This window comes from Suncus etruscus, chromosome 12, assembly GCF_024139225.1.
Source record: "Suncus etruscus isolate mSunEtr1 chromosome 12, mSunEtr1.pri.cur, whole genome shotgun sequence".
Classification (NCBI taxonomy): Eukaryota; Metazoa; Chordata; class Mammalia; order Eulipotyphla; family Soricidae; genus Suncus; species Suncus etruscus.
Window position 1 is genome coordinate 33,627,755 of NC_064859.1, and position 25,363 is coordinate 33,653,117.

Consider the following 25,363-nt stretch of genomic DNA (forward strand, 5'->3'; position numbering starts at 1 on the left):
CCAAGGAAGGACCACGGTTCAATCCCCCAGCATCCCATATGGTCCCCCCAAGCCAGGAGCAATTTCTGAGTGCTTAGCCAGGAGCAATCCCTAAGCATCAAATGGGTGTGGCCTGAAAAAAAAAAGTGTTAACATTATTTTAAATTCAAGCATAGGTAGTAAAGGTAAATCTCCAGGAAAACATACCCGATTTAAAAAATATATAGATATATATATGTATATACATACATATACATATATACATATATATACACACACACACACACACACACACACACACACTCTTTCACTAGATAGTTCAACTTTTATAATCTGATTAATGGATATAACTATATTGTGTGATCAAGTCTTAAAAATTGCTGGTAGAAGAGCCAAAGCGATAACACAGCTGGTAGGGCATTTGCCTTGTATGCAGCCGACCTGGGTTCAATCCTCAACATCCCATATGGTCCAAAGAGCTTGGCAGGAGCATTTCCTGTGCACATAGCCAGGAATACTAAGTGTCTGGTGGATTTTGTTCTTCAATGGGATATTTTTATTTTGGGGCCACACTGTTCTCAGAGATTACTCTTAGCTCTGACCTCTGGAAACACACCTAACAGGGTCAGGGGACCAGGTAGATGCTGGGAATCAGACCCAGATTGGCTGAATGCAAGGAAGCACCCTACTACCTCTGGAATGCTATCTCTCTGGACCTATCTAAGTAATGTTGTTTTACTTTTTTTTTTTTTAACTTTTTTTTTTTTTTTATTGGAACTATTGTGATTTACAAAGCCCTTCATAAAGTTGAGTTTCAGACCTACAGTGAATCAGGCAGGGCCAGTACCACTACCAGTGCTGACCTACCCCCACCAATATTTTCATACCATCACTCTTTTCCCCTCCCCGACCATGCCAGTATAACAGACTCATTTAAAGTTTAGATTTTTAGAGTTTGGGTCTATTGTGGCCATTGTTGTTGACTTTGGCTTGGATATTTAGTTGTCTTTTTGTTTCTACCAATGCACCTGAGACCGTCCAAACAATGTTGTGTTTTTTTGGGCCACACCCGTTGACGCTCAGGGGTTACTCCTGGCTATGCGCTCAGAAGTTGCTCCTGGCTTGGGGGACCATATGGGACGCCGGGGAATCGAACCGTGGTCCGTCCAAGGCTAGCGCAGGCAAGGCAGGCACCTTACCTCTAGCGCCACCGCCCGGCCCCCCAAACAATGTTTTTAACACTGATTTCTTGCCAAATGTAATGATAAACTAAAAAAAAAATTCTTTCAAACTTAATGTTACTTATCAGTAAAATGAGTGTTTTTACTAGATTTAAAGCTAATGTCACTTTATTGTATAAAAATATTTTTTTCGGGGCTCGGAGAGATAGCACAGCGGCGTTTGCCTTGCATGCAGCCGATCCAGGACCAAAGGTGGTTGATTCGAGTCCTTGTGTCCCATATGGTCCCCTGTGCCTGCCAGGAGATATTTCTGAGCAGACAGCCAGGAGTAACCCCTGAGCAATGCCGGGTATGGCCCAAAAACCAAAAAAAAAAATATATATATATTTTTTTCACGGGCCAGAGCGATAGTATAGCATGAGGGCATTTGCCTTGCACACAGTGGGACCCCAAATGGACCTGGTTTGATCCCTGGCATCCCATATGGTCCCCGAGCCTGCCAGGAGTAGTTTCTTAAGTACAGAGCTAGGAGTAACCTGAGCATCGCCAGATGTGGCCCCAAAACAAAACAAACAAATATATATATACATATACATATATATGTTATTCAGTATATGCCACATTATGTACAAGATGTCGTGGCCCAAAAATATTAAGACAAATCTAGATAATGTTATAGGTGAAAACCCAATTGGTCATCTCGTAAAAGTAAAATAAGGGGCTTAAAGAATTTTAAGAAAGAGAAAAATAACTCAAAGGGTTGAAGTGTATGCTTTGCTAATTTTGATTTTCAGCACTGAGCACCACTGGGTATGGCACAGAAGCATCCAAAAAAAATTTTTTTTTCATTTAAATATATATTTAACAAGAGACTTTCCCAAAAGGTAGAACATTTAAATCCATATAGTAAATTAAGTATAAATTGTAGTGGCTGTTTAAAAGAAGAATATTTAGTAAAGGTAGTTGATGTGTGGTTGATTGCTAGGAATTATAATCAGGAAATACGTCAGGAGATCATCTTTAAATTGACACCTGAACGTTAATAAGGAGTTAATTGTGTAAAAGTACTCGACTAATCCTCCCCATATTTAAAATAATTTATTAAACACCATGATTTACCAATTTGTTCATAATAGTATTTTCAGCATTAAATGTTCAACACCAATCCCACCACCAGTGTGACCTTCCCTACTCCAGTATCCGTAATTTTCAAACTTACTTCATCTTGCTTATTATAATACAAAGGGAAATGGAATTACCAAAACTTAGATCAATAGGGCTAGATAGAAATAATTGTTGTATCCTTTAATGTGTTACTAAATTCAGTGCCTTAAAGATTTATTGGGGTGGGAGCCTGGAGAGATATCATGGAGGTAAGGCATTTGCCTTGCATGCAGAAGGTTGGGGGTTCAAATCCCGGCATTCCATATGGTTCCCCTGAGCCTAGCAGGAGCGATTTCTGAGCGTAGAGCCAGGAGTGACCCCTGAGTGCTGCCAAAGATTTATTGGCCTGTTGTTGGTGGCTTGTTAGTTTCATGAGGTTGAGTTGTGAAGCTGGTTGTTGGGTGTGTCTCTAGCTTCTGTGGTTCATGCAAAAAGAATCTGCCATGCCTTCTGAATATGTTCCAGAGGCATCAGCCTGAACGTCTACCTGGGAAGAGTCAGTGACCATTATTATTTTCTTTTGGAGCTTGGTCGAAGATCTGGGCTGTTTTTCTGCTGGGAAGATGGTGGATAATCCTTCTTTTGAGAAAGGATCTGACATAAGCTCATAGAAGGTTTAAGGAACTACCAGTGGTGCTCTGGGGCCTATAAGGGTGCCAGGGATCGAACCTAGGTTGGAGTATGCAAGACAAGCATCCTCCCACTATACTATCTCTCCAGCCTCATTTAATTTTTTTGGTGATCTTTTAGATGCTATCAATCTAAAGTATGTTATAGTAATATAAATTATAATATGCAATAGAATATATAACACAACCAATGGGTATTGAAATACAAATGTAAAGTTACTGTACTACTTTAATTAGAAATTTTCTTTATACCCAACCAGCATTACTTTGGGCTGCTCTTCCTTGCCCTTACTAATCATCACAGCTACTGAAGATCATTTTTTCAGTCCCTTAAACTGGTTTACAAAGTTGCTCATAATTCAGTTGTTTTAGGAATTCAGTATTTCACATCAATTTTACCACTATTGTGACCTTCCCTCCACCATTATCCCTAGTTTTCCACCCATCCTCCCCAAGCCTTCCTCTTAGCAGGTACAAAATTTGTTATATTGCTTGTTACTACTAAAGGAGCTATTGGGATTCTTGGAAAATACTTCAGTAAAAGAAAATCCTGGGCCCGGAGAGATAGCACAGCGGCGTTTGCCTTGCAAGCAGCCGATCCAGGACCAAAGGTGGTTGGTTCGAATCCCAGTGTCCCACATGTGGCCCCCCATGCCTGCCAGGAGCTATTTCTGAGCAGACAGCGAGGAGTGACCCCTGAGCATCGCTGGGTGTGGCCCAAAAACCAAAAAAAAAAAAAAAAAAAATCCTGAAAATTGTTACATCTCACAGTGGAGTAACTAAAGACAATGACTGAGGGTTTACTAAGCTATTTGTTTCTAACTGAGCTTTCTGTGTTTTTGTGTACTGAGTTTATTTGGCTTCTGTGCTACTTGACCATCTAATTTGGTGTGTTCTTACTAGACTGTATTGTGGAATATGGGGATATCACATTGTCACCTGTGCAGCTACCTGCTCCAAAACTCAAGGATCTGGGGCTCAAGAGATAGCACAGCAGTAGGGCATTTGCCTGGCATGTAGGATAAACAGTGGTTCAAATCCCAGCATCCTGTATACTCCCATCAGCCTGCCAGGAGCGATTTCTGCGCACAGAACCAGGAGTAAACCCTGAGCGCCACCAGGTGTGATCCAAAACAAAACAACAAAACTCTAGGATCTATAGAACTGTATGGATGTGTTTCAACAGCTTGGTTTGTATCTTTTCTGAGATTACTAGTGTAGTTAGACCTTTGCTAACATGGCAGCAGTTTTGAGTATGACTACTGGGACTTCTAATAGTACCAGTTGGGTTGCTGGGAGGCTGCCCAAGCCCACTCTGAGAGGACTGCAAAATTCTCAGCCCCAAATCCACTGTACCTAGGGTTTTTTTTTGTCAGTTTGGTGACTGCAGAGATTAGTCAAGAAGCAGAGAAGTTGGACTACATGGTTTTCGTGTCAGCTACCGTGAGATGTGGATCTGGTGCTATCCTAGTATTTGTAATAGGTGCCATTTTCACTGAGGTGAGATTGGAATTTCTCTAAAAATAAGTAATGTTGAGCATTTTTCATGAAGAACTTAATTTTTCTTCCTCTGAGAAGTGCATGTTAGTTTCTTTGCCACATTTTTTGATAGTTTTTGCATTTATTTTGTTGATGACCTTTGTAAGTACTTTATGTGTCCTAGATATTATAAACCCTATTTATCTGATGTTTGAATGCAGATATTTTCTTCTATTTTAGCCCTTATTTCTTTAGCTATGCAGAATAGTTTGATGTGGTTCCACTTGTTTATTTTTTATTCTGTTGCTTTGCCAATTACTGAATACACCTTTGAGGTCCAAATGTCAATGTATTCTGCCTATACTTTCTTGGACTTGTTTATAGTTCAGTTTGATCTCAATATCTTTGACCCACTTTGAGTTGACTTTTGTGTGAGGTGTAGGTTATGGATGTAGTATAAGTTAACATTTCTTTAAATCATGATAGCTTGAAATAGCTGGTTCAAGCTGATTTGAACAAATAACTACTTTATGTTACCAGAGGTAAAACGGTGGTATATTACAGCATGGCCATGTAGTGCTCAGGCCCTGTGGGATTAGATGAGGGATTATACAGGCCACTCTTGGCATGTTTGTAGGGTCTCCAGGGCACATGACCTAGTGATCTTGAGGAACCATATGGTACTAGAATTGACTCAGGATAGGCCACTTGTAAAAATTGTGTGCCATAACCCCTGTACTATCTCCCTGGCCCAAACCCCTCTTTGTTTCTTTTTGGGAATGAAGGGGGTGGTTTGGATCACTTCTGCCTGCAATCAAAGGATCATACACTACCAAGGGTCATCTTTATACAAGGCAAGTGCTTTACCCACTGTAATATCATTCCAGTCTTTTATAGCTTTTTTTTTTTTTTGTCTTATAGAAGTATTGATGAGATAATGAAATAAATTGATATCTAATGTGAATATTTTTTACTACAGTGGATATGGCATGATAACATGCAGTTTCTTCAAGACAAAAATATTTTTGAGCACACATATTTTGGGTAAGTGTAGTAAATGTATTAGTATATATAAATTTATGTATATATTAATATATTACATTATACTTTATAAAATCTTGCTTTTTAAGAATTTAACTTACTGTTTTTAAATTGTAGGTTTATGTGGCAGTTGTGCAGTTGTATTCCCAGTACTTTACCAGATCCTAAAGCTGTGTCCTTAATGACTGCAAAGGTAGTATATGAATCCTTAGTTTTAAAAATTACTATAAATAATGGGCTAATTTAAAATCATGTTTTCATTTAAACTTATCTTGTCTTACAGTTAAGCACTTCCTTTGTCCTAGAAACATTTATTCACTCAAAAGAAAAGGTGTGTGTTTAATTTTGTGAATTTTGGTCTCATCACTTTCTAGATATCTTTTGTTTATATTATCTTTGTCTTATATGTACCTATACAATGAATGATTTATTTCTTCTTATTTTTTAGCCCACAATGCTTCAGTGGATTGAACTATTGACCAAACAATTTAATAATAGTCAAGCAGCTTGTGAGGTGAGGTGAATAGCTTAACAAATAATAGCTTAAGATTTACTTTTGTTCTATTTTTTTTATCTTAGATACTACAGAAATATTATTATTATCTCTTTAAATCATAGGGAGAGTATAACAGGGTACTTGCCTTACCTGAGTACAGAGCCAGGAATAATGTTTAAGCATGGCTAGGTGTGTGTCCCCCTCCAAAAAAAAAAAAAAAAACCTCTTCAGACTTGATGGTACAGCATGTAGGGCTTTTGCCTTGCACATGGCCCAGGGTTTGACCCCTACATCCCATATGGTTCTCCCAAATATTGGCAGGTGTAACATCATCATCCTAGATGTGGCTCCAAAACAAAAGGGAGATTTTCGTTGACTAGAAATAGATTAAAACAAAGATTTAAATATCTCTTAAAGCAATACAGCAAAAAAAGAATGTAGTTGTTTTTTTTTTTTTTTTTTTTTTTTTTTTTTGGTGTTTCAGCCACACCTGTTTGACGCTCAGGGTTTACTCCTGGCTATGCGCTCAGAAATCGCTCTTGGCTTGGGATGCCGGGGGATTGAACCACGGTCCTTCCTTGGCTAGCCCTTACAAGGCAGACACCTTACCTGTAGCGCCACCTTCCCGGCCCCAAGAAGCAAGAATGTATTAATTTTCCTACCTTTGTGTTTTTGAAATGTTTATTATGAAGTTTATATTAGAACTCTAAAAGACTTTAAGTTTATAAATAAAAAGGTTTTCCTGTTCTTTGGCCACAGGGCCTTATCAACTAACTCTTATGTAAGAAGCAAATTTTCATTTAATTTGATCCATTTAAAACTATGCTACTATCTTATGCATATGGAAAATTTTAAGACTTACATCATTGGTCATTTTATACTATTTTGAGAACTAATGAAAAAATGATAAATGAGGGTTGAGGTACAGGAGGTCAGGTACTTAAGTGCCGTGCATGTGGCCAACCAGGGCTACAGAGTCGGAGGAAATTTTGGGTACCTGGAGTTGGAGTCAGAGTCAGAAGTACAAAAAAACTGGGGAGTTGGAATCAGAGTCAGAGCATTTATCACCGACTCCACAGCCCTGTAACCCTGGTTAAAATTCTCTCACTCTGTGTGGTCCTTCAAACACCATCAGAAATCTCTCATGAGCAGAGTCAGGAATAGCCCCTTGACACTGAAGGGTATGACAAAGAATTAAGGTGACAATTTTATTAAATGGTAATTATTAGTGGCCGATGAGATTGCATGGAGGTAAGGTATTTGCCTTGCATGCAGAAGGACAGTGGTTCAAATCCTGGCATCGTATATGGTCTCCCGAGCCTGCCATGAGCAATTTCTGAGCATAGAGCCAGGAGTAAACCCTGAGCACTGCCAGTGTGACCCAAAAACTTAAAAAAAAAAAAAAAAGATAATTATTATTACATTATCCTTAAGGATGCTGCTCTTTATGTATTTATATTTGGGGACCATAGTTCTGCTCAAGCTAACTCCTGACTCTCAGCTTAGGGATCTTTCCTGGCCATGCTGGGGAGCAAGATTGTGTCCTTTTTGCACAATATTGATGTGCAATAAATGTGCACAAGATTGGATATAAACAAATCCCTTTTTATCAGAGAGGAGAAATACTGTTCTAGGAACATTCAGCATTTTAGTATTAGAAATCTTTTGAAATTTTTGTGCCTTTTTATTTTGACACATAAGAAATAAAACCTTAAATATCCTTAAAATAGTATAATAAAGTTAAATATTGTATTTAATGATTTTTCCATTGGATTAATTGTCTTATTTTATTACTATTATTTTGAGTTTGGGGCCACATCCAGCTGTGCTCAGAGCTTACTCCTGGCAGACTTGATATTCATATGTGGTGCTTGGGTTGAACTCAGGTCAGCCATGTGTAAAGCAAGCATTCTACCTGCTCTACTGTCTAGCCTCAAGAGTTGAGGGGTTTTTTAGTTATTGTTGTTTTTGGTTTGGGAGCCACCCTGATGACGTTTAAGGGTTACTTATTGCTCTGCACTCAATGTACTGTTGGTGATCAGGGGGACCAGAAAAGAGACCAAGGAGCAAACCCATATTGGCCACATGCCAGGCAGCACCCTACCCACTGTACTATCACTCTAGCTCCAATAGTCAAGATTTTTTTTTTTTGTATTTTGTGTGTCAATAGTCAAGATTTTTTAAATAATCATAGTCATGGTGGGGGCTAGAGAATAGTACAGTAGGTTGGTTGCTTGCTTACCTTGCACATGACCACCCTTTTGTTCACTCCCTGCCACCCCATCTGGCCCCTGATCCTGTCAGGAATGTTCTTTTAACATAGAGGCAGGGTTAAGTTTTGAGCAGCACCTGGTGTAGAACCCCTCCCAAACTCCCAACTCAGAGAAAAGCTACAAAATAAAATTATAATCGTGATTCTATTAACTCCTAGTAAAATGATCATTTGTAATTATACAGTAGCCATTCTGTTCTTTTCTCTAATTCAAACAAGTTCAAACAACACATGCTGTTGTTTCTTACATTTTTTCAGCTATAATTATTCTTGCCTTTACCCTCTCCTCACATTCCTCCCCCTTTCTCTTTTACTCTTTTTGTCACTAATTTAGTGTCATTTTAGTCTTTTTTTTCTGTAAAGGTTTTTCATATGCTGGCTTTAACTGATATTTAACAGGCTTTTTCTTTGGGGAGAAGGTGATTAGAGCCACAGCCCGGTTATGCTCTGGATAATCACTGGCTCTGCTGTCAGGTATTACTACTGCTTGGACTCAGGAGACTATCTAGGGTGCCAGGAAAAAGATAAAATTGAATCAGTGAGGAATAATTTCAACATAAAGGAGAATGTTCTCAGGGACTGGAGAGATAGTTCAGTGGGTAGGGTGTTTGCCTTGCACTACAGCTGACCCAGATTGAATACTTAGCACCCTATAAATTCCCTTCTCTCAAAATTTCCACTTTCACCAGGAGTGATTCCTGTGCACTGTTTGGCGTGATACAAAAGCAAAAAGCAATCGCACAGCTGTAGGGTGTTTGCCTTGCATGAAGTCGATCCAGGGGCAAAGCCCCTGAGCGTCACCCGGTGTGGCCCAAAAAATACAAAAACAGGGCCGCGAGAGATAGCACAGCAGCGTTTGCCTTGCAAGCAGCTGATCCAGGACCTAAGGTGGTTGGTTCGAATCCCGGTGTCCCATATGGTCCCCCGTGCCTGCCAGGAGCTATTTCTGAGCAGACAGCCAGGAGTAACCCCTGAGCACCGCCGGGTGTGAACCAAAAACTAAAAAAAAAAAAAACAAAAAGATGTTTTCAGTTGTTTGTTTTGTTGGTTTTTTTTTTTGTTTTTTTTTGTTTGTTTGTTTGTTTTGGGTTTTTTTTTGTTGGTTTTTTTTTGTGTTTTTTTTTTGGTTTTTGGGTCACACCCAGCAGCGCCCAGGGGTTACTCCTGGCTTCATGCTCAGAAATCGCTCCTGGCAGGCTCGGGGGACCATATGGGACGCCGGGATTCGAACCGATGACCTTCTGCATGAAAGGCAAACGCCTTACCCTCCATGCTATCTCTCCAGCCCCTTTGTTGGTTTTTTGTTTTGGTTTAGTTAAATGAACTATCTTAACATTAAAAATAACAAATGCTGGCCCTCTAAGAATAGTATTTTATATTTTATAGTTATGGTTTCCAACCTGTGGCTTTAGCCATGTGAAACATGTACTGTACCATAGATAGACCCACATCCCTGGCCCATTATTATATATTTTATATGAAAAGTAAACAATACTTGGACCATTAATTAATAGAAACAAAGATTTTAATTTACTTTATGAACTTTCGGCAATATGGCATTTCATATATCTATGGTAAGAACTGCAGATTGCCATTTTAGAGGTTTGTCCTCTGGAATTCTAATTTGAGAAAGATGGTTTTTTTTTGTTTTTCTTCTGAGGCCATACCAGACAGGACTCAGGATCATGCAATGTTGGCATTGATCCCCGGACTACTAAGTGCAAATATGCACCACCACCAGCCCTTCCTCTCTCAGCCTGTAGAGCCATTTTCTCAGCCTGCATCCATGGACTTGTATATGACCATGGCTCTTATTATAAACATTTTGGATTTGAGACTTAATTGAAGAAGTAGTGTTGGGTGCCTGAGAGATAGCATGGAGGTAGAATGTTTGCCTTGCATGCAGAAGGTCATCGGTTCGAATCCCGGCATCCCATATGGTCCCCCGAGCCTGTCAGGAGCGATTTCTGAGCATGGAGCCAGGAGTAACTCCTGAGCACTGCCAGGTGTGACCAAAAAAAAAAAAAAAAAAAAAGAAGTAGTGTTGGTAAAAACTAAAAATAATTAAAACAGGGCCCGGAGAGATAGCACAGAGGTGTTTGCCTTGCAAGCAGCCGATCCAGGACCAAAGGTGGTTGGTTCAAATCCCGGTGTCCCATATGGTCCCCCGTGCCTGCCAGGAGCTATTTCTGAGCAGACAGCCAGGAGTAACCCCTGAGCGCAGCCGGGTATGACCCAAAAACCAAAAAAAAAATAAAATAAAAATAAAAATAATTAAAACAGTGACTTTAAGTAAAATCATAGAATGTTTATCTCATTTCACAAGTGCTGGCTAATGTTAATATTACTTTTCCCCTTACAGTGGTTTTTAGACCGCATGGCTGATGATGACTGGTGGCCAATGCAGATACTAATTAAGTGCCCTAATCAAATTGTCAGGCAGGTAAGAAAGATTTAGTTTCTTTTGTAAACTTCACTTCTAATTTTATATAACACAGCACTAAATATGGTTTCTAAAGATTAACTACTTGGGAGGTCAGAGTGATAGCACTGCAAGTTAAGCTTGTGCATGGCTGACCCAGGACTGACCCAGATTCTATCCCTGACATACCATATGGTCCCCAGAGCCTACGAGGAGCAATTTCATTTTTTTTTTTTTTTTGGAGGGGGGGTTTGGTTTTTGGTTTTTCCGGCAGTGCTCAGGGGTTACTCCTGGCTCTACGCTCAAAAATCACCCCCGGCAGGCTCAGGGGACCATATGGCGTGCCGGGATTTGAACCACCGTCCTTCTGCATGCAAGGTAAACGCCTTATCTCCATGCTATCTCTCCGGCCCCAGGAGCATTTTCTGATCACAGAGCCAGGAGTAACCCCAGAGCACCACCGGGTGTGGCCCAAATCCCCCCTCCCCCGAGACCAAATTAATTGCTTGGACTGGAGTAGTACATTGATCAAGATGCTTTCCATACAGTGTATATGTTTTCCCAAGTACTATCATGAGTAATCCCTGAGTTTAGAGCCAGGAGCAAACCCCTAAGCACAGCTAAGTGGTTAACCTCTTATCATAAATTAATTATTTTCTCCAGCCTTATATAATCATTCCAGTAGGTTGTTAAATCTTATACATTTCCTTGGTACAAGAAAATGATTACAATGATTTATTATCAGATCCTACTCTGACTACTTTATATGTTGTACAGATTTATTTTCATTTTTTTTTTTTTGTTCACTTTTTTTATTATGAATTATGAGAACAAAAGATGCAAAGAAAGAGGATAAGGTAAAGTTACAGTGGAAGGACAATCACCCATAACATAATTATCTGAAGAAGTCCCCTTGCTGATATCTTAACTTTGAACTTTCACCAAAGAAAGTTAAGATAAATAAAACAGAATCCATGTGCAATTACTTTTTCCCTCAAGTCCCCAGATTGTAGCACATTATAATATTTCTTAACAGCACACAAGGCAATCTAAAGCCATCAAACTTACGTAACTCCTTAAACATTAGAGGCATAGTATTTTTTTACATTTCCATGTACATGCATATTAGCTTAAGTTAACCTCAAATTTTAAGTGGGTGTGTTTTAAGGATTAGAGTCAAAGGAGCACAGTAAAAACGGTGTTAGAGTGGCAATTGTTGTTTGCATAGGCCCACCAAAATATGAGAGGCATGGAAAGGAATAGCCTTGGCCTAAATACAAAGAGATCCTACCCCTGAAGTTTCCTGGCATAAGACCAGCTCTAGGCCTCAGGAAAGTTATCGTTCGCTCCAAGACATTGTCCGTAGCACCAACACACTTATCACACAGTCTCTGTTGTTGGTCTCATGTTTCTGTATTAAAGATTCTGGAATCTGCATGTCCTACATTGAAGTCATGATGTGGAGTGCCTTCTCATTTCACCTCACCATGAAAGGGGAATGCAGGAAGCCCTGTCCTGTAAGCAGGTTGTTGTTGTTAAGTCTTCTCAGTGTTAAGGGAAGTCTCTTTTGAGCAGGACGATGTCTGAGCAGTGGTAGGGTCTTCTGTGGTAGAGGATTGCTTCCAGGTGATGTTATAGACAAACCTCACCATAAAGAGGCAATACAGCAAGCCCTGTCCAGTAAGCAGGTCATTGTTCTTGTTGTCTTCTCAGTGTTAAGGGATGTCTCTTTTGAGTAGATCGATGTCAGAGCAGCTGTAGGATCGTCCCTGGTACAGGAATGCCTCCGGGTGATGTTATATACAACCTTGGATGTTTTGTAAATGTCTTCTGTTAATCAAGGGGTAAATGGAGAATGCCCATTATTCTGAGGCCTGTGCCAGGTCTTTATGTCAATGTTCAGGGTGTAAGGTCTCATTGCATTACAAGATTTGTGTGTTCCCATTTCTATTAGATAAGAAATTATTGGTATGTATAGTATTTTCCCATGTTAGTGTGCCTACGCAAACAAGATATAAAGCCACGTGGTGCTATCAGATATATGGGGGCATAAGAACATTTCCAAAAAGACCCATGACTTGGTTCAAACATAAGTATTAAACTGAGGGATTCTTTCACACCAAATTCCATATTGAGTAGTTCACAAAGAGAAGATAAAAAACTTGGGGGGGGGATCATCACTGTATAAGAAAGTATTTAGCAAAAGTTATAGCCGTCAAAGAAAACACCCATAAAATGTTGAAAAGATATGTGTCCTTTTTATGCCTTTTAAAATAGTTGGGTGGGTGTTAACTCTAGGGCACCACTTTGGTCTGTGAATTAGGACTCAACAGTACTTAAGTTAGAAAGGGTAAAAAAGGAGTAATGATGATAGGAGTTAAAGAAGTTAAAGAGAAGTATGAACTTATGAAGGGGTATGCAAAAGGGCAGAGTACAAAATGGACATTCTGCATACATAAAAACAAAATTCAATGATAGTGAGTACTATTAATGTTTCTTGTGAGAGTACTATTAATGTTTCTTGTGCGTGCGGGGGCGATAGCCCCCGCGCGATTTTAAAAATGTAGACTGGACAGAGATTACCAGTGCCAGCCAAACCTCCTCCTGCTAGACTCCCGGCTCCCAGGAAGGAGAGGTCCTTCAAGAAGCTGGGAGAACAGAAGTTCAGAGCCCAACCCAGACCCTCCCTAAGGAGCCGCATGGATAGTGGGGGAAGGCCTAGGGTACCTTCAAGCTCCACCAAGGGACCCAACTCACCGGCTTGCCCAGGCGTGTGGCCCGGGGAAGCCCTGGAGATCTGGAGCAAGGTGGCCGAGGGGTGCTGGGGTTACCCAAATCCCGCACCCCCCCTAGGCCTGGCCAAGCAGGCCTCCGGCATGGCGTGGGCCTACCAAACCTCCTCCTGCTAGACTCCCGGCTCCCAGGAAGGAGAGATCCTTCAAGAAGCTGGGAAAACAGAAGTTCAGAGCCCCACCCAGACCCTCCCTAAGGAGCCGCGTGGATAGTGGGGGAAGGCCTAGGGTACCTTCAAGCTCCACCAAGGGACCCAACTCACCGGCTTGCCCAGGCGTGTGGCCCGGGGAAGCCCTGGAGATCTGGAGCAAGGTGGCCGAGGGGTGCTGGGGTTACCCAAATCCCGCACCCCCCCTAGGCCTGGCCAAGCAGGCCTCCAGCATGGCGTGGGCCTACCAAACCTCCTCCTGCTAGACTCCCGGCTCCCAGGAAGGAGAGATCCTTCAAGAAGCTAGGAAAGCAGAAGTTCAGAGCCCCACCCAGACCCTCCCTAAGGAGCCGCATGGATAGTGGGGGAAGGCCTAGGGTACCTTCAAGCTCCACCAAGGGACCCAACTCACCGGCTTGCCCAGGCGTGTGGCCCGGGGAAGCCCTGGAGATCTGGAGCAAGGTGGCCGAGGGGTGCTGGGGTTACCCAAATCCCGCACCCCCCCAGGCCTGGCCAAGCAGGCCTCCGGCATGGCGTGGGCCTACCAAACCTCCTCCTGCTAGACTCCCGGCTCCCAGGAAGGAGAGATCCTTCAAGAAGCTGGGAGAACAGAAGTTCAGAGCCTCACCCAGACCCTCCCTAAGGAGCCGCATGGATAGTGGGGGAAGGCCTAGGGTACCTTCAAGCTCCACCAAGGGACCCAACTCACCGGCTTGCCCAGGCGTGTGGCCCGGGGAAGCCCTGGAGATCTGGAGCAAGGTGGCCGAGGGGTGCTGGGGTTACCCAAATCCCGCACCCCCCCAGGCCTGGCCAAGCAGGCCTCCGGCATGGCGTGGGCCTACCAAACCTCCTCCTGCTAGACTCCCGGCTCCCAGGAAGGAGAGATCCTTCAAGAAGCTGGGAGAACAGAAGTTCAGAGCCCCACCCAGACCCTCCCTAAGGAGCAGCATGGATAGTGGGGGAAGGCCTAGGGTACCTTCAAGCTCCACCAAGGGACCCAACTCACCGGCTTGCCCAGGCGTGTGGCCCGGGGAAGCCCTGGAGATCTGGAGTAAGGTGGCCGAGGGGTGCTGGGGTTACCCAAATCCCGCACCCCCCCTAGGCCTGGCCAAGCAGGCCTCCGGCATGGCGTGGGCCTACCAAACCTCCTCCTGCTAGACTCCCGGCTCCCAGGAAGGAGAGATCCTTCAAGAAGCTGGGAGAACAGAAGTTCAGAGCCCCACCCAGACCCTCCCTAAGGAGCCACATGGATAGTGGGGGAAGGCCTAGGGTACCTTCAAGCTCCACCAAGGGACCCAACTCACCGGCTTGCCCAGGCGTGTGGCCCGGGGAAGCCCTGGAGATCTGGAGCAAGGTGGCCCAGGGGTGCTGGGGTTACCCAAATCCCGCACCCCCCCTAGGCCTGGCCAAGCAGGCCTCCGGCATGGCGTGGGCCTACCAAACCTCCTCCTGCTAGACTCCCGGCTCCCAGGAAGGAGAGATCCAGGTTGCCCAGGTGTGTGGCCCGGGGAAGCCCTGGAGATCTGGAGCAAGGTGGCCGAGGGGTGCTGGGGTTACCCAAATCCCGCACCCCCCCTAGGCCTGGCCAAGCAGGCCTCCGGCATGGCGTGGGCCTACCAAACCTCCTCCTGCTAGACCTCATTTTTTTTTTTTTTATAATTTTTTTTTTTTTTTTTTTGAATTATGAGAACAAAAGATGCAAAGAAAGAGGATAAGGTAAAGTTACAGTGGAAGGACAATCACCCATAACATAATTATCAGAAGAAGTCCCCTTGCTGATATCTTAACTTTGAACTTTCACCAAAGAAAGTTAAGATAAATAAAACAGAATCCATGTGCAATTACTTTGTCCCTCAAGTCCCCAGATTGTAGCACATTATAATACTTCTTAACAGCACACAAGGCAATCTAAAGCCATCAAACTTACGTAACTCCTTAAACATTAGAGGCATAGTGTTTTTTACATTTCCATGTACATGCATATTAGCTTAAGTTAACCTCAAATTTTAAGTGGGTGCGTTTTAAGGCTTAGAGTCAAAGGAGCACAGTAAAAAGGGTGTTAGAGTGGCAATTGTTGTTTGCATAGGCCCACCAAAATATGAGAGGCATGGAAAGGAATAACCTTGGCCTAAATACAAAGAGATCCTACCCCTGAAGTTTCCTGGCATAAGACCAGCTCTAGGCCTCAGGAAAGTTATCGTTCGCTCCAAGACATTGTCCGTAGCGCCAACACACTTATCACACAGTCTCTGTTGTTGGTCTCATGTTTCTATATTAATGATTCTGGAATCTGCATGTCCTACATTGAAGTCATGATGTGGAGTGCCTTCTCGTTTCACCTCATCATGAAAGGGCAATGCAGGAAGCCCTTTCCTGTAAGCAGGTTGTTGTTGTTAAGTCTTCTCAGTGTTAAGGGAAGTCTCTTTTGAGCAGGACGATGTCTGAGCAATGGTAGGGTCTTCCGTGGTAGAGGATTGCTTCCAGGTGATGTTATAGACAAACCTCACAATTAAGGGGCAATACAGCAAGCCCTGTCCAGTAAGCAGGTCTTTGTTCTTGTTGTCTTCTCAGTGTTAAGGGGTGTTTCTTTTGAGTAGATGTCAGAGCAGCTGTAGGGTCTTTCCTGGTACAGGAATGCCACCAGGTGATGTTATATACAACCTTGGATGTTTTGTAAATGTCTTCTGTAGATCAAGGGGTGAATGGAGAATGCCCATTCTTCTGAGGCCTGTGCCAGGTCTTTATGTCAATGTTCAGGGTGTAAGGTCTCATTGCACTACAAGATTTGTGTGTTCCCATTTTTATTAGATAAGAACTTATTGGTATGTATAGTATTTTCCCATGTTAGTGTGCCTACGCAAACAAGATATAAAGCCACGTGGTGCTATCAGATATATGGGGGCATAAGAACATTTCCAACAAGACCCATGACTTGGTTCAAACATAAGTATTAAACTGAGGGATTCTTTCAAACCAAATTCCATATTGAGCAGTTCACAAAGAGAAGATAAAAAACATGGGGGGGGATCATCACTGTATAAGAAAGTATTTAGCAAAAGTTATAGCCGTCAAAGAAAACACCCATAAAATGTTGAAAAGATATGTGTCCTTTTTATGCCTTTTAAAATAGTTGGGTGGGTGTTAACTCTAGGGCACCACTTTGGTCTGTGACTTAGGACTCAACAGTACTTAAGTTAGAAAGGGTAAAAAAGGAGTAATGATGATAGGAGTTAAAGAAGTTAAAGAGAAATATGAACTTATGAAGGGGTATGCAAAAGGGCAGAGTACAAGATGGACATTCTGCATACATAAAAACATAATTCAATGATAGTGAGTACTATTAAAGTTTCTTTTGAGAGTACTATTAAAGTTTCTTTTGAGAGTACTATTAAAGTTTCTTGTGAGAGTACTATTAATGTTTCTTGTGAGAGTACTATTAATGTTTCTTGTGCGCGGGGGGGGGGGCGATAGCCCCCGCGCGATTTTGAAAATGTAGACAAGACAGAGATTACCAGTGCCAGCCAAACCTCCTCCTGCTAGACTCCCGGCTCCCAGGAAGGAGAGATCCTTCAAGAAGCTGGGAGACCAGAAGCTCAGAGCCCCACCCAGACCCTCCCTAAGGAGCCGCATGGATAGTGGGGGAAGGCCTAGGGTACCTTCAAGCTCCACCAAGGGACCCAACTCACCGGCTTGCCCAGGCGTGTGGCCCGGGGAAGCCCTGGAGATCTGGAGCAAGGCGGCAGAGGGGTGCTGGGGTTACCCAAGTCCCGCACCCCCCCCTAGGCCTGGCCAAGCAGGCCTCCGGCATGGCGGGGGCCTGCCAAACCTCCTCCTGCTAGACTCCCAGCTCCCAGGAAGGAGAGATCCTTCAAGAAGCTGGGAGACCAGAAGCTTAGAGCCCCACCCAGACCCTCCCTAAGGAGCCGCATGGATAGTGGGGGAAGGCCTAGGGTACCTTCAAGCTCCACCAAGGTACCCAACTCACCGGCTTGCCCAGGCGTGTGGCCCGGGGAAGCCCTGGAGATCTGGAGCAAGGCGGCAGAGGGGTGCTGGGGTTACCCAAGTCCCGCACCCCCCCCCAGGCCTGGCCAAGCAGGCCTCCGGCATGGCGGGGGCCTGCCAAACCTCCTCCTGCTAGACTCCCGGCTCCCAGGAAGGAGAGATCCTACAAGAAGCTGGGAGATCAGAAGCTCAGAGCCCCACCCAGACCCTCCCTAAGGAGCCACATGGATAGTGGGGGAAGGCCTAGGGTACCTTCAAGCTCCACCAAGGGACCCAACTCACCGGCTTGCCCAGGCGTGTGGCCCGGGGAAGCCCTGGAGATCTGGAGCAAGGCGGCAGAGGGGTGCTGGGGTTACCCAAGTCCCGCACCCCCCCTAGGCCTGGCCAAGCAGGCCTCCGGCATGGCGGGGGCCTGCCAAACCTCCTCCTGCTAGACTCCCCTTGCTTAAACTTTTTGAAATATCTAAGTAAGGGGTTAGTCCTGGCTCTATGCTCAGAAATCACTCCTAGCAGGCTCGGGGGGGGGGGGGGGGGGGTCCAGATTTATTTTCTAATCTTAGGTATTCTAGCTATAGTTAGCTATAGGTTACTGAACTGTCAAAGGAATCAGTTTGTTTTTCTGGTCAAAACAATTATGCAAGGAAAATTTATTTAAAAGAAAATTATTTAGGGGGGGCCAGAGCAGTGGCGCAAGCTCTAGGGCAGTGATGGCTAACCTTTTTGAGCCCGAGTGCCCAAACTGCCACACAATGCCTGGTCCTCCCAATGGCCACTCCGGCTCTGTTGCCAGGTGAGCCGCAAAGTAGACACCGGCATACTCGCCTCCTGCTTACCACATATCTTAATTCCGGACCCCTTCCTGCGTTTCAGCTGCAAGGCATTTGCGTGCCACAAATTCGACATCGAGACCCTAGGGTGTCTGCCTTGCATGCACTAGCCTAAGACGGACCGGAGTTCAATCCCCCAGTGTCCAATATGGTCCCCCAAGCCAGGAATGATTTCTGAACATATAGCCAGGAGTAACTCCTGAGCGTCAATGGGTGTGGCCCAAGAATTGAAAGAAAAGTAAAAAGAAAATTAATAAAATTAAATTTTATGTGAACTATGAATGACACTTTGTTATTGTTGAGATATGACTCTTAGATAATCTATCGAAACTGTTTTTTCGACCACACCTCATGGCACTAAGGAGTTACTCCAGGCTCTGCACTCAGAAATCACTCCTGGCCATCTGGGGCTTTATAGAATGCCGAGGATTGAACCAAGGTCTGTTGTACACAGGCAAACACCCTACCTATGGTGCTATCATTTCAACCTCATATCAAAACATTTTTGTGGGTTGGGTTGTTTGGGGTTTTTTTTTTTTTTTGGTCACATTCGGCAGCAGTCAAGGGTTACTCCTGGCTGTGTGCTCAGAAATCGAACCTGGCAGGCTCTGGAGACCTTATGGTATTCTGGGAATTGAACCACCATTCATCCTAACACTATGCTATTGCTGTGCTATCTTTCCAGCCCAATATCAAAACTTTTTATTTTTCCCGCCAGACCCCCCAATTATCAAAACTTTTTAAAGTACGGGCTGGAGCGGTGGGGCAAGTGGTAAGGCATCTGCTTTGCACACACTAGTCTAGGAAGGACCATGGTTTGATCCCCTGGCGTCCCATATGATCCCCCAAGCTAGGAGCGATTTCTGATTGCATAGCCAGGAGAAACCCCTGAATGTCACAGGATGTGGCTGAAAAAAAATTTTGGGGTGGGAGTCGCACCCGGCAGTGCTCAGGGGTTACTCCTGAGTCTATGCTCTGAAATAGCTCCTGGCACGCTCGGAGGACCATATGGGATGCCATAATTCGAACCACCAAATGCAAATGCCTTACCTCCATGCTATCTCTCTGGCCCTGTTTTTTGGGTTTTTTTGGGGGGGGGGCGATACCAGGTGACATTCAGGGATTACTCCTGGCTATGTGCACAGATATCATTCCTGGCTTAGGAGACCATATGGGATACTGGGGATTGAATGGAGGTCTGTTCTCGGTCAGCCACGTGCAAGGCAGACGCTCTATCGCAATGCTATCTCTCTGGCCCCATGAAGTAAGATAGTTTTCATTGGAATTTATTTAGAAAGACTTGAAGGGAGAGGAAGAGAGAAGTATGTGTTCAAGAGAAGACACAGGCTTCTTCAGAGTGGAAGTAGGCAAAGAAACAGAGACAAGCAAGCAAGATATGTGTTCAAAGTGCCTGAAGATTCTTCAGTGAAGAACAAGCCAAAGTACCAAAGTTTTGATAAAAATGTCTTCATCAGGGGCTGGAACGATAGTAAAGCAATTAGGTTACTTGCCTTTGGGTTCAATCCCCAGCATCCCATGTGCTTTCTAAACACTGGCAGGAGTGATTCACAAATGCAGAGCCAGGAGTAACCCCTAAGTACCACTAGGTGTGACTCCTCAAAAGAAAAAACAAAACAAATGTCTTTATCAATTTGCTGTTCCACCAATAGTGTTGTTTGTTTTTTCTCTTAAAGAAGTGAATTTTTTTTCTCAAACTGTGTCTGTTGAGACTACAGGAAAATTTCAGAGTGATTGTTAAAGGATAACAAAATGCTAATAGATGACAGAATTTTTAAACCATCTTTCCATAGTTTTGGACCTGATGCACTTTGCTCTCTGTTGTTGAATCTTTCATAGATGTTTCAACGTTTGTGTATCCATGTAATTCAGAGACTCAGACCTGTACATGCTCATCTTTATCTACAACCAGGAATGGAAGATGGGTAAGAAGTAACTTTCAATCATTTTATCCTACAATTTTTTTTTTTTTTTTTTTTTTTTTGGTTTTTGGTTTTTGGGCCACACACGGTGGTGCTCAGGGGTGACTCCTGGCTGGCTGCTCAGAAATAGCTCCTGGCAGGCATGAGGGACCATATGGGACACAGGGATTCGAACCAACCACCTTTGGTCCTGGATCAGCTGCTTGCAAGGCAAACACCGCTGTGCTCTCTCTCCGGGCCCTTATCCTAAATTTTTTTGATGATCTGCCTGCAAAATATCCTTGACTATCTGAATTGACATATTTAGTTTTTTTAAATATATAAACTTTATTTAAGCACCATGATTACAAGCATATTTGTTATTGGGTTTCAGTCATAAACAGAATACTCCACTCTACCAGTGCAGCATTCCCACCACCTATTCCCCGCCCTCCTCTCCCACCCCTGCCTGTATTCGAGACAGGCATTCTACTTCTCTCATTCTATAATATTGTCATGCTAGTTGTTAGTGTAGTTATTTCCCTAACAACATTCACCACACTTTGTGGTGAACTTCAAATTGTGATCCTGTCCTTCTGGCCCTTCCAGCCCTTAATTTTATTGTCTCTGGGCCTTTTTACAATAATGTCTTAATTTTTCTTAAAACCCATAGATGAGGGAGACTATTCTGTGTCTATCTCTCTCCCTCTGACTTATTTCACTCAGCATAATAGATTCCATGTACATCCACATATAGGAAAATTTCATGACTTCATCTCTCCTGATGGCTGTATAATATTCCATTGTGTATATGTACCACAGTTTCTTTAGCCATTCATCTGTTGTTGAAGGGCATCTTGGTTGTTTCCAGAGTCTGGCTATTGTAAATAGTTCTGCAGTGAATATAGGAGTGAGGAACGGATTTTTGAATTGTATTTTTGTGTTCCTAGGCTATATATCCCTAGGATAAGTTTTATTTTTAGTAATAATCAGAAAGGCTCAAAGAGACAGTACAGAGTAAATTTCTTCCCTTGCATGCAGTTTAATCTCTGACATCACATATGGTTCTCCAAATACTGCTGGTTGTGACCTCACCCAACCCTAAATAAGTAAGTAGACATACAATCTATAATAAAACAAGAAGAGATAGATAGGAGCACATTCTTTTTTAAATTTTCCTATACCCTTTGTTGTTACCCTTGTAATGTCTAAGAGTCATTTATTTGTTAAAAGAATCAGAGGTTGTGGTTCTGTGATACAAGTGATCATAACTATAGTCATTGCTCTCAAGTGTGGATAGTAACAGAGGATCAAACTTATGTCTCATCAAGTTATGTGTTCCAACACTGAGTGGCATCTGCTGGGTGGGCCTAAAAACTTACTTTACTTGTAATTTACTGCATCTTCAAAATCCCTGTACAAATATTTTTGTAATCTTTGAATTTTGGATTAATTTAGCCAGGCACAAGAATTAAAATGGTTTCTTATATTATTGTTATAGATATTGACAAAAATAATAAATTAATGAGATTTGGTTTTTGCCTTGGTTTGAAGGTCACAACTAGCTATGCTAAGGAATTACGCCTGGCTCTGTACTCAGGCTACTGAGTGCACTTCTACTACTACTGCTGCATTACTACCGCACTTCTGGCTACTTTGGGGAACTGGGATGCTGGTGATTGAACCTGGGTTGACTACTTACAAGATAAACACCCTCCCCATTCTCCTATCACTCCAAACCCACATTTATGTTTTTAAAGACATTTCATCTTTCTGGGAAACAGTACAGTGGTTAGGGTATATATGAACCCAGTGTAATTTCCAGCACTATATAACCCCCCAAGCATTGCCTAGCTGATCCTGGCTGCCCTGTACCCAAAGAATAAGGTTTTCTCAGACCATTGTGCTAAATCTACAGCCCAATGGCAAAGAATCACTGATGGGTCCCCAGATCCTTTTGGACATGGCTCCTTAGGATCCCATTCCCCAAATAAGAGCATATACTCTCCCAGAATATCTACCCCTAAAATTCATAATCTGGGGCCAGAGCGATAGTATAGCGGTAAGGTCATTTGCCTTGCATTTGGACAGACCCCAGTTCTAATCCCAGCATCCCATATGGTCCCCCAAGCCTGCCAGGAGTGGATTCAGAGTGCAGAGTCAGAGGACCCTGAGCACTGCAGGGTGTGACCCCCAAACCAAAAAAATAATAATAAAGTTCAAAATCTTTATAATATTACATAAATTGGGGGTTGGAGAGAGAATATAGTTTGTGAGTAAGGTGTGCCTTACACACTGCCGACCTGGGTTTTATCCTCATATAGTTCCCCTACATTGCCAGACATCCGAGTAAGAAGTAAGCCCTGAGCACCACCAGATGTGATCCTCTTCGCCAATAAACCATGTATTAAATTGTATTTTCAGATCAGATGATATGGATGCTTCAGTAGAAGATATTGGTGGCCGTTCATGTGTCACTCGATTTGTGAGAACTCTTTTATTAATTATGGAACATGGTGTAAAACCTCACAGTAAACATCTTACGGAATATTTTGCCTTTCTTTATGAATTTGCCAAAATGGGTGAAGAAGAGGTAAGGCTGTATCTTAACTTTTTGCAGATTACTCATCTATTTTCAGTGTTTTAAACTGATTTTTTGTTATACAATTTAAATCAATACTTTATTTCCAGAGCCAGTTTTTGCTTTCATTGCAAGCCATATCTACAATGGTACATTTTTACATGGGAACAAAAGGACCTGAAAATGTAAGTGCAATTCTGTTTTATATTAAGGATTTAAAGATCAAGTTTTCATTATAGAAAAGCATTAGAAATTTGGGTGGTTTATTATACCCTTTCTAGCTCTATTTTAAAATATGTTAAGGGTCTGAGTCTGGTTTATATTTTTCATGGATCCAGCAAGAGAAGAATCAAGTGAAAGCCCAGAGCAAAAAAAATTAAAACAAAATGAAATAAAAGAAATTAAAACAAATAGACACAACATACTTTGGGTTCTTAATAATATAGTTTTGGTGATCATTTTGGGGGAGTGCATGGTCAACATTTTGTTGAGGGTTGACTTTCTTAAGACATCCTATGGAAGTCTAGGAGGGATCCCCTCTGACAATTTTCAGCCACCTGGCAAGTCTTTCTTTGTCAGGGGGCCAAGTATGTGCTGCTACTCAGTACCTGAGGTGTGAAGGATTACCTAGGCTGCCATAACATTGCTTAGAGGCTTCCAGGGCTACACTCATTGATGCAACCATTCATTGGGAAACTATGATTCCAGTGATCTAACTGGGGTTGATTGCATGCAAAACATGAGCCTTTGGCCTTTTTATTGTCTCTGTGAACATGATTTTAATTAATTTGCTTTTAAATTGTCAGACTTAAATGTAAGTAGTTCATTCATGCTCACCGAGAGTGATTCCTGGGTTCAGAGCTAGGAATAAGCCCTGAGCCCTGCTGGGGGACCATATTTGGCGCTGGGAATTGAACCCAGGTCATCTGTAATACAGATTTAATATCTTTTGTACTATTGCTCTGGTCCTATGGCTATCATTTTAGACTTTACTTCATGTTAAAAAAAAAATTCGTCTCTTACATTTCAAAACCAACTGTCTCTTAGAAATGCCTGTTTGTCGGGCTGGAGAGCTAGCACAGCAGTTGGACATTTGCCTTGCACAAACCTGACCCAGGTCAAACCTGGGTTTGATTCCTGGCATCCCATATGGCTCCCCGAGCCTACCAGGAGCTATTTCTGAGCACATAGCCAGAAGTAACTCGAGCTCAGTTGATTGTGGTCCCAAAAACAACAAAAAAGAAATACCTGATCTGGAGCGATAGCACAGTGGGGTATGGATGCTTGCTTTGCACACCTGGATTCAATCCCCAGCATCCCGTATAGCCCCCATGCCCACCAGGAGTGATTTCAGAAGTAACCCTTGAGCATTTCCAGGTGTGACTCAAAAACTAAAAACCGAATAACAAAAGGAAAAATGCCTGTATTATTTAAGAACTGAACTACAAATGAGGACTCCTTACATTGTGTAACTAATACTTTTATTAAATAGGAAATACTGGAGCAGAAGCAATAGTACAATCGATAGGGTGTTTGCCTTGCACACGGCCAACCTAGGTTCAATCTCTGGCATCCCATATGGTGCTCTGAGCACCTCCAGGAGTAATTCCTGAGCACAGACCAGGAGTAACCCCTGAAGCCACCAGGTGTGGGTCAAACAAAAAAGACGAAATGCTATTTTAATTACTATTTTTACAAATCTTGATCTGGATTTCTTTTCCAAGGAGTTTTCCTATAAGAATTGGGCCAGATGGGGCCGGGAAGGTGGCGCTACAGGTTAGGTGTCTGCCTTGCAAGCGGATGGACCGCGGTTCAATCCCCCAGTGTCCCATATGGTCCCCTCAAGCCAAGGGTGATTTCTGAGCGCATAGCCAGGAGTAACCCCTGAGCGTCAAACGGGTGTGGCCCAAAAACCAAAAAAAAAAAAAAAAAAATAGAATTGGGCCAGAGAGAGAATATTCAAAGGCCTAAAGAGCATGCTTTACATAGAGGAGGCAGCCAGGCAAAGCAAGATCCACTAGGAGTAACTTTCCAAGCACCAAGCTAGGAGTAGTCCCTGATCAATGCCAGAAGTATGTCCTACCCTCAGTTTTGTTTTTTTTTTTTTTAATTATCATTAGTGCCAGGGAGGTAGTGCAGCAGGTAAGGTGCTTGTCTTGCAGACCTTGGTTCAGTCTCATACTACAAGCTCAGCCAGGAATAAGTTCTGAGCACTTTGTGGCCCCAAAACTAATATATATAATTAACCTCTTTAGATAAGGCAAATAGTTACAGTATTAAGAATCATTGTATAATTCTACCTATTAAGTATTAACATTAATATTAGATCTTATTAGTAATCTTTTTTTGGTTTTGTATCACCCAAGTGTACTCAGAATATTCCAAGTCCCCACAAACAGTTCTTAGTCATCTGCATTGGCTGTTAGTACA

At 42.8% G+C, this 25,363-nt stretch overlaps 1 protein-coding gene across 1 annotated transcript in view; it reads left to right on the forward strand.

Moving 5' to 3' along the window:
- The window catches only part of USP34 (ubiquitin specific peptidase 34), a 265,701-nt gene that overhangs the window by 188,144 nt on the left and 52,194 nt on the right, over positions 1-25,363 (forward strand). The window contains exons 54-61 of the mRNA XM_049784720.1: positions 5,412-5,476; positions 5,591-5,666; positions 5,757-5,804; positions 5,922-5,987; positions 10,604-10,684; positions 20,291-20,376; positions 22,777-22,945; positions 23,044-23,118. Coding sequence (XP_049640677.1) covers positions 5,412-5,476; positions 5,591-5,666; positions 5,757-5,804; positions 5,922-5,987; positions 10,604-10,684; positions 20,291-20,376; positions 22,777-22,945; positions 23,044-23,118 — 666 coding nt within the window. The remainder of the gene's footprint in view (positions 1-5,411; positions 5,477-5,590; positions 5,667-5,756; positions 5,805-5,921; positions 5,988-10,603; positions 10,685-20,290; positions 20,377-22,776; positions 22,946-23,043; positions 23,119-25,363) is intronic.